This window comes from Opisthocomus hoazin, chromosome 5 (genome assembly GCF_030867145.1).
Source record: "Opisthocomus hoazin isolate bOpiHoa1 chromosome 5, bOpiHoa1.hap1, whole genome shotgun sequence".
In the NCBI taxonomy this organism is placed as follows: Eukaryota; Metazoa; Chordata; class Aves; order Opisthocomiformes; family Opisthocomidae; genus Opisthocomus; species Opisthocomus hoazin.
Window position 1 is genome coordinate 61,296,146 of NC_134418.1, and position 13,927 is coordinate 61,310,072.

General features: G+C 41.8%; 1 protein-coding gene across 6 annotated transcripts in view; it reads right to left on the reverse strand.

The window, feature by feature from the left end:
- The window catches only part of BMPR1B (bone morphogenetic protein receptor type 1B), a 259,241-nt gene that overhangs the window by 13,239 nt on the left and 232,075 nt on the right, over positions 1–13,927 (reverse strand). For all 6 annotated transcript variants that reach the window (XM_075421484.1, XM_075421483.1, XM_075421485.1 and 3 more), the window contains 4 exons: positions 12,136–12,238; positions 10,899–11,001; positions 4,600–4,696; positions 3,655–3,793 (listed from right to left, as the gene is read on the reverse strand). In XM_075421484.1, coding sequence (XP_075277599.1) covers positions 3,655–3,793; positions 4,600–4,696; positions 10,899–11,001; positions 12,136–12,238 — 442 coding nt within the window. The remainder of the gene's footprint in view (positions 1–3,654; positions 3,794–4,599; positions 4,697–10,898; positions 11,002–12,135; positions 12,239–13,927) is intronic.

The window sequence follows — 13,927 nt, forward strand, 5'->3', positions numbered from 1 at the left end:
GATTTTTCTATTAGACAATTTAAAGAACAAAAACATACAGTGGCATTTATGCAAAGCTATTTCAAAAGTCTCAAGTTTCTTTTGTCATTTATACAGAATTCCATTTTTCAGCCCTGCAATGTATTATTAGACTTCCAAGATGGTGGCTTCAGTGCCATTATTTTTCATTAACATCAGTGAAAGCCAAGAACAGAGATTAGCCTTAATTTTTTAAATTGATTTATTCTCCTTTATACTCTCATATAGTGATTGAACTGTAGTTATATTACATTGGAATTTTGCTGTAACATTTTGTAATGTCATTTTAGCATTGTTGCTTTCTATTTTGCCCATTTTAAAAATGCATCCTGAACAATAATGCAGTTATATCAAATAACTTAATTTGTGTAAATATATGTAATGGTATCATAAAGTACATGGAATTACAATACTTAATGATGAAAAGTTCCTTGTTAAATTATGTTAAGAAAATAAAAACACATTTCTGTTATGGGTTTTCAGGCGGCAGAATACTATGTGAAGGGCCTTAACCTGGTTTCCTCTTGCTAGAGCTGGTCAAAACGATTTCCTATGAACAATTTATTTTATTTTTAAGGAATTTAGCCCTTTCTTGAATCATAAACTGATTATGATTTCTAAAACAAATCGGTTAATCAAAATTGCTGGATGAACTGATTTCTTAAGCATGCTGAATGATGTGTTCACGTGAATTATTTACACTAAGTGGGGTTGGGTTTTTTTCACTTCTTTTGAAATCTGTATATTTTGCTGCTTGAGCTCTGTGAGCAGCCAGGTAAGGTTACATGGCCCTTTGTTTCTTCTTCCTGACTGGATTCAGTCCAATTACCAACTACTTCTACTTTCTGCATTCTGTTTTTCTGATGTTCAGGTAAACATGTGCAGCTACTGCAGCTGCGAATTCAGACAAACCAACCTTTTGTAACTTCAACATTTAGAACAGAGAACTTTATACCTATGGCTGGGATGCAGTCCCTGGAAAAGCGCAATTCATTGGAAGAGGAATTAGGAAAAACACACATTAAAAAGTAGAGACCAGACTAATTCAGCAAACTCTTCACACACACCACTGAAACAGATGTCCTCAGCATCTAATCTCCTTCCCTGATGTCGCATGCGGATTCGCGGGGGCAGCAGCATCGCCTACACTTCTTCCTCTCTCAGGGACAAATGGGGTTCTGCTGGCTTGCACAGACTTGACTGTGCACCCCCATTTGTTGGCTCAAAGCCTTTATTTACAACTTACTGTATTTTTTTCTTGGTTTAAAATCTGGCAGTATTTGACCTGCAGCAAACTTTTCTGTCAGAGACACAAGTGAGTACGAACAAGTCAGGAGAAAGAACGCTTGCTGAATGTCAAAGTATCAATAAAATCTTCGCTAATGCTTGGTTTTGGTAGAATATTTGTACCCATTAGACTAAATGTTCTGCACAGAAGGAAGACATTACTGTTTAGCATGAAGTGACATGTTGTAACAAATTTGCGTCTTACTTTCCTGAAAAAATAAGTTTGGAAGTTTCAGTCGTTGCATAAGAAATAATACAGTTAAAAGCAAACTCTTCCACAATAAAGACTAGAGCAGTATGGCCAGGCACTTTCTATACACTTGCTTCAGGCATGGGCCCAGAGCTATTAATCTGTGCATTTCTAGTGAGCCCATAGCAGTTGTAGCTGTCTGGGAAATGAAGCAAACATCTATTACAAAGTGCAAGATTCATTATAGCTCTCATTTTTCTTCTCTTCCACAGAAAATCACTACTTTAAGACTGGGAAGAAAATGTATGTACTTTCATAGGCAAAGAGAGAAGGGAAAAGAGTGCCTTCAGGAAGAACACCTTGTCCAGTGGCTGCAAAGTTTACAGGCCTGAGAGAGGAGGCCTGGCAGGAGATGCGATGGCTTCTGCTTCACGGAGCACCAGCACAGCTCTGAGAGCTACTGAGCCATGACCCAGCTGGGATGCTACCTTGGCCATCACAGCAGTTAATTTGCAAAAGTTAGTTTTTCTGGTCACTGCAAGAGTAGACCTGGGGATGCCAGTAAGACCATTGATCCCATCTTCCACCAGCTCACTGGGACGGAGGAAGGCATAAAGCACAAGCGGTCACAAGCAGTGTTGCTCCAGTTTTTCTGTCTCGAGGGCATCCTGGGATGAAGCACCGAGCCACGCACTGCTATGAGCTGCCCCAGGGCACCTGCTTCCCACGTGGGCTGCTGGAACCACATCCTCTCAGAGAAGAATAACCAAGTTCTCTGTGTTTGCTCTAAACTGTTATATTATTTCTGTCACTGTAACACTGCACCAAGTGCAGACCAAGACCTTGCTGTGGCAGGCATTATGCAAAAAAAAAAAAAAACCAAAGCAAAGAAAGCAAGAAACCCTCAGAACTAAATCAATTGGAAGCACACATTAGGAATGGCCCTAAAATGTAAGCATGATCCCTCCCTTTTCATGGCTGCTAGAGGGACATTGGTATGGGATGTGACAGAGCTATCTTAAAACGATGGTGTTTCTCTCAACCAAGAAAAATAACTGTGGGTTTTCCATGCTCAGCACCAGTCACAGCACCCACTTGGCAGCTTGGCTTTTTTTCTCAATTACTACGTTAGTTGTCAGAAAATTGGATTTTTTAAAAAGTCAGCACTATATTTAAATGGGAGTCTAAGCACCTACTGCTGCCAGAATAAATTGAGTTTGGTCAGATTTTTGCCAACCACTTTACCTGTTGCTTCATTTTAGGGAACTGTAAAACTTTCCATTTTCTTTCTTCTTCAGAGTGTAGTAAAAAAAATGTGTGGGTAAAAACCAGATAGATAGCATGTAGTACTTGGAAACTGGACAACACCTACAGTAATAGGATCACTACAGTATTTGGGAGACAGGAGGAACATATCTCTGAAAAATTAAAATGAAATCTAATTCATTTTCTCACAGGCAGTATTTACAATAAGTAACCTGCCCTTTTTTCAGTGCTAAAAAGCAATAATGACCCCTAGAAAGAAAACTCCCTGGTGAACAGAACTGTTCTGCCACAGGAGATGAAACTTATGCCTTTTCAGCAGGTGAGCTCAGGGGGCTCAGTCATCCTGGAGTCGGTTCAGAAATAACCACAAACTCCGTCCCTGTGCCTTTAACCTGTGAGACTGCCACACTACAAGGAAAAATCGCTCGCTCTTGACTTCTGAATGCAAAGTGAAGTCTACATATAAAAAGGTTCCGGGTTCGATGAGTTACAGTTCCCTTTACAAAACGCGATGTGTCAGTGTTTGAAATGCTATTGTGCGTTGCACATAAAAGCAAGAAAATAAGATCAGCAGGCCAGATGCTGTCTTGGACACTGGGGTAAATCCTGCTTAACTGTTCTGAGCTCTATTAGCCTGTACTTACCCTACGATATCTAAAATAAGAAATGAGCTGAGGTAAAAAAACCCTAAGCTTTTTTGACTTAGTTTGTATGAAAAAAAGTCTTCTGCTTCTAAAGCAGCTGTTCTCAGCTTAAACACTCGGCATTTCTGGGAGAGAAAAAAAACCTAAACCAACAACTGAGGACACATAATTTCTTGCGCCCCATTTTGTCTTCTCCCTCTACTCATTCGTGCCTTTTAAACTTGCGGTAAATCCATATTGCTTCCTTACCAGGAGAGGGAGCCCGGAGCCGCTCCCCGAGCTCTGGGACTGCTCGATCAGATCCTTTAGGGACTCTCCGGGGGGAATGTAGGTCTCATCCTGCTCCAGCCCGATGCTGTAGCGGGGCCTCGTCTCTTGGCGTTTGTATCTGCCGGTTCACACGACAAGGAAATTAGCTTTGAGTCCAACGAACACGCGGGCAGTGAACAATGCACGCCGTCCTTTCGGTTTGCTTCATTTATCGACTCCCAGCTTCCTCTGCTTCCCTGAGGAACAGGCTGGACTCACTGCCCAAAATCCTCTATTTCATTTTTAGCAACTGGTTTCAGCATCAAAACTCTAAGTATAAAACTCTAAGGCCGTGCAATCTGGTGTAAGTTTGCAAAGCAACCAAATGTTTTTCTTTCAGAAACTTAAATAAATTTAAAACACTGACCAAGTAAATAACCAGTTTTATTTTACTGACTGCAGTGGATCTTTCAGGAGCCAGAGGAGGTAAGGTCATGGCATCTGAGACTATTTAAAATATGTGACAAATTATTTATTAAACATAATGTATGTAGATTATGATAACATTCTAGACATATTTACTTACATTCCTGTATCCATCTCTTTTTTATGATCAGTTTTTCACCATAAACACATTTAGAAGCCTTAGGTTTATTTACCCTATATAAAATTCATCCTGTGGCTTTCTTAGACTCATTAAAAAATAATCTGTGCTTCTATCTGAATGACTTCTTAGAATGTTGGGCAAAATATGCTATATGAAATACATCACACAGGTATACCTGTGATTAGCCTGAATAAAATACACATTTTTCCTCATCGTAAAATTAGAGTTTCTTATTTCTTTTCCTTAGGGTCCACTTCCATTTTTTCAAATTCCTAAGTCTATCAAAAGATAGATGTTGGGAGGAACATTAACAAGATGATAAAGTATTCCTTATTTACCTGAAGTAGCAGAATATGATGATAAGCACCAGAAGTATACTGCAAACAGTCACTGAGATCAGCAGGGCCTTATGGTGAATGTTTCCTTCAGCAAAGTCTGGGGTTAAAAACAAGGAAGGTGGAAAATTTGGAAAGAGAGGTGGCACAAAGTCAGTATCAAAAGTCACACATGCTTCAAAAAGTGCAGCGAGCACAAGATCATTTCCTTTCTTTTCTGCTGAAGTCCAAGACGCCCCTGGATTCCCCAGGCATTTTGTGCGCTTCCTCTTTGACCACCACCGACCAGGGCAGAACCGGCACCTCCAAAAGCCTATTTCATCTTTCAGCCCTCACTCAGGCAAAACATTGCCTTGATTTTTAATTCCCTGTTTGGCTCTGAATGAAAAATCAATTAAGACCCGTAACTCCGTGTCTTAACCAAAATGATCAGCCAGGACATCCAAAATTACTGCCTCTATCTTAAATCATTCTTATTAAGTAGCATCCTATCAAGCAGTCAATATAAAAAAAGTTAATAACTGCATTCATCCTAGGAGGGCAGACACAGTGTGCCATCCAACTCCCAAGAGGCAGGCCACAAGAGGCCTTGAAAGTATATTTCCACCACTGCAGAATAATCCATCTCTCAGATCCTGTTTTAAACACCTGAGCAGCAGTTCTCTCCTCCATTCGCACTATAGCAGCCCTGTGTACCAGCAAGTCATCCCTCTGCTGGTGGGCAAATCTATCCTTCCAGCAGCTATTCTGTAAAACACTTTGAAAACAAAATTAGTCAAATGACTTGTAGAAAATGCCATTACGTAAAAACTTAAAATGTTTCAGTCCGTCTTTGCATGGGAGACTCATACTGTCCTTTAGAGTACACCATTAATCTCCAGATTTGTATTGTCAGCTCAGGAGAGCAAGTCTGACCTCCACGCATGCTCCTCTGCAGAAAAACAAAGAAACCTGGCACTACTCTTCTTTAACCTCCCCTGCCCCCCAAAGTCTCAAAATTACGGTATTTCAGCATGTAGATATACATACCACCCTCCCAAAGTTGCTCTCTGGTATAATGCAAATAAGGGCTATGTTTTCTGAGGCTCCCCCAGCCTTGCTGTTTTGCATCTTTCACGCTATTGCCCAACACATCGTAAAATGGAAGAAATCCATCCTTATCGACCCATCCTGGAACGGCAGTATTACATTTCAGATTTACAAGGGTAATGAGACAAGAGGATTCCTAAGGGACTCTTGGTTTACTGTCAGGCTTTTTTATTTGAAAGATCCAGTTTCTCCTTCTGTTTTTGCCCCCAAACTACTTCTTTCCTTCCCCTTTCCACTACAAACAGAGACTACCTACCAACACACCTTTTGATCACACTGGTCATGTTTTAACCTGCCATTACCTGCTCCGGGAGCATTAACAATGTAAACATTCAAGACACAGCCGATGCCTTTGAAAGGGGACACTGACATGATGTCTATCAAGAAAACACTGGAGCCCATCATTCTCCCTGCCGCAGCCGATTTCTACCAGGCCTACCACTCCAAGTGGGCTGCGAGCCGAATCCGAGAGCCCACCGGGGAATCCAGACCTCTCTCGCGAAGGCTGCTCAGCAGGGCAAAGGGCTCTTGTTCATGCTTTGTAAGCAGCCTGTGTCGGCCAGCCGTTTCCTTCCGAGATGTGCGGTTTGCAGTTTAAGATGTCGCAGCCCATCAGCTGAAGAGAGGACACACAGAGCACACAGACCATACAGGGGGATTTTTGTACTTGGGAGGAACCTGGATATCTGTCCGCAGCAAGGGTTTTCCCACTTCACAGAATGAGCCGCGGTGGAAGCTGGGCTTTGTGCTTAGCAGTAATGACCGCTGATGTCAGACGCAGAGCGAGCAATTCACATCTTGCCCATACTTGGGTATGCCAGGGAGCAACACCATGGAAGCCTGTGCATTTACACGGACACGAAGCGTTGAACTACCAGAACTTGTAAAGCACCCACACTGTTCATGCTGCCTATGTGTGTCCGAGTACGTACATTTGGGAGAGGACTGATAAACATGTTGAAATCTTAATCAAATTCAAATAATTTTAAATGATCCAAACCCTGCGCTCAATGCTTCTGATCAGCTTCTCCCACTCAGAAAAGTAAACACAATTTGATTTTCCCAGAGGCCAGAAGGCATTTTCGAAGTACTGTGTAGCTCTCAAACAAACTTCAGACTCCAACATTGCAATATTTTTCGGTACCTGAATGCAATTATGTGAAGCAAATGCAAGGAAAGCACGTGAGACATACAGGAATGTGTCTTCATCTCCATGCTGGGAGCGGCGGATGCAGACTGGAGCAGCAGCGATGCTTACACTCTTGCAGTAGGTGATGTCCCCTATGCTGATGAAGTCAGCTAACACAGCTTCAGTAGTGGCTCACTACGCACAGCACGGGCATGCAACTGCTTCACAGGAGAGGAGAATAACTTCCATATGTCTTTATATGTATATGGCTACATATGATGAGAGGCAATACTGACAACAAGTGAGCTGTTGGCTCACCGTTCAAATACTTCCCGCATTTTCTGCATTTTGGCAGAATTTCATTTGCTTGCTCACTTGAGGACCGCATAAACCCACTGGCACATGGACGACACAACATTAAAAGCATGCTCCCATTCTTACACCAGCAGTGTCTGTTTGCTCTGCGGAACTGAGCCAGGCTGGTGCTGCTGAAGACCAACTCTTCTCTCCTCCTACAGCCCATGCTGTTCCCCACAGTGCAGCAGGACAAACCTCCCTTTCCTTGCACCATTTTCAGCACCTCCTTGACCAGGCAGAGGCATGGGGTAGCTCGGCTGAGAGTCCGCTGTATTCCTGGCTCATGGACTGTGTGGTGAAGACTGTGGTGGGTACCAGTCGGTGCCAGCTTGCATGATGGAGGTATTCTGTCCTTTAACAAGTCCAGTGCTGTGCTTTTCAGTGTTGTGTTACTTGGCAACTGCAATATGCCAAGCAGCAGGGTTATGAGAATAAGCAGTAGCTTCCATGGAGGCAGCAGTGAGCGATTACCAGGAGCACGGTGAGGGAAGCACAGAACAAACACAGGGTAGGTTTGGAAAGCTTCTTCACATACCTTCGCTGGCTGATAATAGCAAAGCCCAGCAAACAGCACGTTAACAGTTTTATGCTGTATGAAAACAGTGGTGCGTGCTGGTGCCCGTGGTGAGCAGCACAGAAAGGGAGAGATGGCAGCAAAATGAGGGTCTTTGGTGATATCAAGCTGCCTCTCAGTTATTTTCCCATGATTTCCCCCTCCTCCATCACCCATTCCCCTCACTCTTGTCATCCCCAGGACCATGCTGAGGAGTGCACTGAAAATGCCACCCAGCAGGTTCAAGGGAGAAGTCAGCATATCAAAGGGAGAGGAGGTTCTCCTCCCTCCCCAGGTCCCTCTAGTTCACAATGTTACGGTTATCCGAGTAAAAACTGCAGTGAAATCTGAGGCGTGGAGACTGTGTGCACACATCAAACCCCATCATTCCTCCAATCATTCCCTTGCCCATTCATCACTAGCTCTACAGGCAGGGAGCCAGACACGGTGGCACCACCACTTCTGCTTATATAGGCTCTAAATCAGTAAAGATATATTTCTCCTTTTGACTGGTCTCAGCCTGCGCTTTCGCTGGATTTCCAGGAATATCTTTTATTGTTTAAAGCAGAGGTGTTGTATCAGACCCAGTTATGACTCTCATTTCCTTAACAAGACAGATGTACAGCCGAGACGAAGACTTCATGGTTTCTCTGGGCTATTATATCCTGCTAGCTCTGTACTGAGATGAGCTCAAAACTTACGCTTAGCTGTTGTTCTTCCACCTTGCTTAACAACCCTTGCTTTGACCAGCATTAATTCTTCTAGCTCCCACTACCGTGTATGTGGTCCCCCTGTCTTTCATGGGGGGCAGGGGATGTAAAATCCACTTTCCACCACATGCCAGGGCTGGAAAAAACACTTTGAGAACACAAGTCGCTTGCCTTTGTAGATGTTACCTTGGTGCATAGGTTAATTTGCAGTTCAACAACCTCTGACCTGCAGCTGGATGCTCTCCCTAGACTCTGATTCCCATGCGACATGACCTCGGACGTAAGCTCATCAGAAGCCAAATTTCTGTTTGTTTTTTAAATGCTGAGGAACATACACATTTTGCATGGAATCCTGGAGGTCAGAAGGTTGTTCCTAGAAACTTGTTTTTAAGTTCACCTTCTCTTTCTTTGTACTTAGAGTTTATGTTGAATTTGATATACAATTTTAACAGTACTCAGTCAATCACAGCCTAATCTAAATGTTTCCAGTAGAAACAATGATCACAGCCATAGCACTGGGCACTGGCAGTAGCGTGTATTTGTACACAGTGTTTGTACCTGGTTGCAGTGAGGATCTACAGTTTAAACTATGGCTTTTCTCTGAGCTTTCATACTAGGATACAGCAACGGTAAATTAAAACAGGCCTGGCACCAAGAATGACATGTTTACTTCAGGCTTTAATAAAAGTGCTGACTTCAGCCCTGTCCAGTCACATTTAATGCAGCAGCTCCTGAAACGTATTTCCACAACATATTATCAGGATACCAGTAGAGCGAGAGCTTATTTCAAACAAAAATTTTCAGAATATGTTGAGTGAATACATTACTTTTTGTTTGTCACGCTAAAATAGACAACTTTGCAACACAGAGCAGCTAAGTCCCGTTCCAATTCCATGAAATTTTTCTTTCCACAAATAATGTCTCTGCTATCTAATGGGTCTGCCACCATGGTGCCCAAGTGATGCTTTATTTACCCCATATACACACAAAGCAAAACCAACATTGATCCAAACAACTTCTGCCACTACCAAAAGCTTGGTTTATTGCTTTCTGTATAAGCAGCAGATAGTATTGCCAAATAACTAAAATCTTAATAGGACAGATGTCTAGTGTTAGGCACTGGTTCAGTATTTTTAAGTTACTTTAATGTAGAATAAACTCAGTCAGGAGCAAGAAGAAATCATGGCAGTGTTTTCCAAACTGAAATGATATTTATTGATATCCTAAGTAAGTGTGAACAAATACTGACTTCCTTCTGGAGCTTCTCTCTCAGTCCAAAGAAGTTTTTAAAATTAAAAATCAACAAAGTAATACCTAACTCTTATGTTGGAAGTCAGAATTTTATGAGGTTTCACTGACTTAATGGCTTGCTAGTAAACAGTGAAATATTTACACACTACTCTCCATAGGCCTGGTTCTGCAGCCCATCTGTGCAGAATTTCATAGGCGTGAAGGGAACAGCTTACATGAGTGAAGGCTTTCTCTGAGTATGCATTTGTGTAAGTATCTGCTGTTTGCATAATTAAGAGTGCATCTGCACACTGATCTGTTTTTTCAGCTCAGAACGCCACAATTCCAAATTCTCCTGCAACCTTGAACTGACTCTCGCAGACTAAACTTCCGTGCTGACCACCACAAATCTTGGGCATTGCAGCCAATGCCAAGAGTTTATAATGGATTAATTTACACTTATTTAGGAATACATTTCTGTAAAATGTTTTCTACAACATCTAGCCAAAACAGTTATACCAACTTTCAGAAAATGGTGTTTAAACAAACAAACAAAAAAGCTAAAACCTTGACCCAGAATCTACTAAGTTAATACACGTCCATTCGTTCGCAAATAACAAATACAAAAAATAAATCCGTACATGAGTTCTTACTCTACATGCTATTTTCAGCTACATTTTTCAAGTAGAAAATCTCCTTTCGTGACTAGTTATTGTCCTAGGGCTGGATTATCAGGTCTTATTAAATAAAAGAAGCTTAAAGGACTTCAGTCAACTTGAACTGACTGATTAACCACTGGAGACCTGGTCCCAGATGGGTGTGGACATCTGAACAACAGTAATGCATGCTGCAGGGACTAGAAAGAGGATTCAATTTTATTATCATGCTAAAAACATTCACAGCAAGAGGCATCCTCCGCCACAACTAACCTAACTCTTTGGCATGATCACCAATAGCCAGCAGGACTGTGTTAGGACTATATCGTGCAACCCTAACGCATCTGGTGCTCACTGCATGTATGCAATAGGAATAACAGCAAGTATCTGCAACCATGGGCCAAGGCACTGCTCCCCACATGACCTACAGGAATTCAGCAATATTGTTTCATGTAGTTTATCTCTCTAATCACGTGCAGCTGAAGGAGGGTGCTTTGATTTTGGCTTTCTTTCCTCCTAAGGCACAAAGAGCAAGAGCCGGAAAAGGTGAGTCTGGGACTGGATTTACTTCCCCTTACCTCGATTCTTCAGTGGTGGCAGCGTAGGGTGAAGGTGTTTGTTACAGTAATCTTGGCCTGTGCAACATTCAATAGATCTTCTTTGGTGTGGAATTGGAGTGTCCTGCAACAAACAATTTGATAGAAAGAAAAGTAACTATCTGTGTTGTAAACACACACCATCATTCTGGCACTTGAGAGAAAGATGTGGTTGTTAATTGAACTGCAGTATGTTACAGATTTCTGGCATGTGTGGAGTACGGATTTCTGTCACCGAGTGTATCCAGCAACATTTCATCTAGATAATTAAGAGATTAATTCACCCCCAACATGTTTCTATTGGTGCCCTAGTGCTGCACAAGGGACTGATTAACTCTACTGGTGCAAGATAGAACTATTAAAGTCACATATGTCCATTAGTTAGACTTCTATTACAAATAATAAGTTAACATGAGTATGCACAGAATCATAGAATCATAGAATGGTAAGGGTTGGAAGGGACCTTAAAGATCATCTGGTTCCAACTCCCCTGCCATGACCAGAGACATCTTCCACCAGACCAGGTTTCTCAGAGCTCCATCCAGCCTGGCCTTGAACACTGCCAGGAAGGGGGCATCCACAACAGTTTAGCCAGAATAATACAGGAATTGCTGTGTGGTCTAATTTAGCTACTGCTTCTGCTCTCATGGGAAACTAGGTAGCGTACCTTCCATGGACCTTGATAGACTGTTCCTGTACTCATGTAAAATCATTCAGGGTTAACATCAGGAAAGGCAAACACTTTAAGCCACCTCGCTCCATTGCCCATACCCCTTCCATTCCTGCAGGGAGATTTGCTCTCTATCAGGTGATCACTGTACTTGAAGGGAATTTCTGGCACCAGAAACCCAAAACCAAAATGCAACTTCATGTAAGACATAAAGGTTGCTGCAGTCCATCAAATAACATCCTAACTAACTTTAGCTACCATGGAGACTTCAGGAATTAGACTGCATTTCTCTAAATTCAAACTGCCTCTGAGTGGGAGTGTTACTAGTAACAGCAGTGCCAAAACGAAAAACCTGAAGTTACTGTGAGGAGCAGCTATAATCTCACTATTTAGGGATATAAATGCACCCTCCTCAGCACCCGATGTAGAGCAACTATCTGCCAAATAAACAGAAGTGAAAAACATGGACACAGTAATGTCTGTTGATTGCATTTCAATTGAAAGCTATCAAAAAGCCAAGAGATGCTCTGGCAACAAACGTTTTCTTACCCGACACTGGAAGTCCGAGCCCTCTAATCCAAGACATCCCTTGGTGACCAAATGTCCACCAGACTCATCTTCTTCTATTATGGTGAAGCAGTAGCCATCAGTGCTGAAGATTGGAAAGCATGAATCAGGAAAAGGCTCTGAAGTGAAAAATACGCTGCTGAATATAGTCTTAAACTTTGTTCCTTGCAAGGTAAATGTGCCATTCACACACTGACATACTAAGGCAGGCTGGAAGACTCAGGCACCCAAGGCAACCTCTTGCAATGCAGTCTGACAGCCGACAGCGCTGCAGACCAGCTCTTTCACACGCAAAGGAGGCTCTGCCTCGGAGCTGACACACTTGCCTTTCCAATATTTCACAGCTATAAACCTCTCTAACAAACATCTCAATTCTCTGCCTGTGGTCATTAGTGTGTCAAGACTTTGGAGACCTATACAAATGCAAGCATCAATGCCACATTATGAGCGGGGACAGGGCATAGATATTTGCACCACGGTGGAGACCTGAAGAAAGAAACATTTTTGAGATACTGAACGTAAAATATTATTAAAAGTGATTTGTGATTCCTTTTTTAACCATATTACAAACTGCAGCACTCTTGTGTACAAGTCCTTGAGTTATCATCAACACCCTTCATAACAGTTTACTTGGGTTATAAATTTAAAGTGATCCATAATGCTTCTGTTTACAAGAACGTGCACCTGGGAGGACAAGTATACTAACAGATGGCTAGATGGTGCTGGTGATAAATGTCCTTCCACAACGAAGGTCAAATGCCCGAATGCTGTGGAGAGAGGCGGAGGAGGGCACGAAAAGGGTGGCTGCGTTTTACTGAGACTGCTCTACATTAACTTCTCTGCACTTTGAGGGAGATACGTAACATGTGTAAGAAACACAAATTGACTGATTTGCAGGAAGAGGATGCAAAAATAAAGAAAAAACTCTTTAATATAGGACATTTAAGTCACATAGAAATAAAATATTCTGCTATTTCCCCAGGAAAATAACACTGGTTATTATGTGCAATGAGTATTTTTCAGAAGAGAAGAAACAAACTCAGTTAAAACAAGGAAATAAAAAGAAAAAAGGATTAGAAAATTTAAACACAGCAAAATTTCAGATGATTTGCTCCTTACTTCAATGAAAGGAGATTCTAACAGAGCAACAACAGCAAAGGCAATGAAGATGCAGTAAACGAGAGGCACAGTTACACATAGAGGAGATAAACACAATTTGTAAGTATTAGCTACACGACAGAGAGAAGCTGGATAGGATCATGCCAAACATTTGCTGTGACATATTTTTATATTAGTGGTGCAGGGTCTAGCCACAGTAAGCTTATTACTTCAAATAATAATCTATCATGGGTTATTGACTTCTGGATTTGAAAAGTATCCAGCTGCATATTACAAATTACCTTCTCAGAGAAGCAAGCGATGACTTCTACCCTTCTTTGACATTGTGCATACAAGTAAGGTAAAGGAGACAACAACCCTTCTGGACAACAACCACCTAGATTTCATTGCTTAAGCTTAAAAGATAGGAACGACAGGATTGCCAAGAAGAGAGACTGTAAGGAATCCATTAGAGTAGAATATTAGATTAGATTAGATTAGATTTTATTTGTTTGCATGGTGCCTTTGATTCAAAGTAATGACTAAGTTTAACCCAGGGGACAAAGCAACAAAACAATAAATTGCAATCAAGTGAAACACAAAAATGAACTCCACAGCTAACAGTACCCTGCAAAAAAAAAGCCGCTCCATTTGCAAAAGGAAAGCAGGGGAAGGA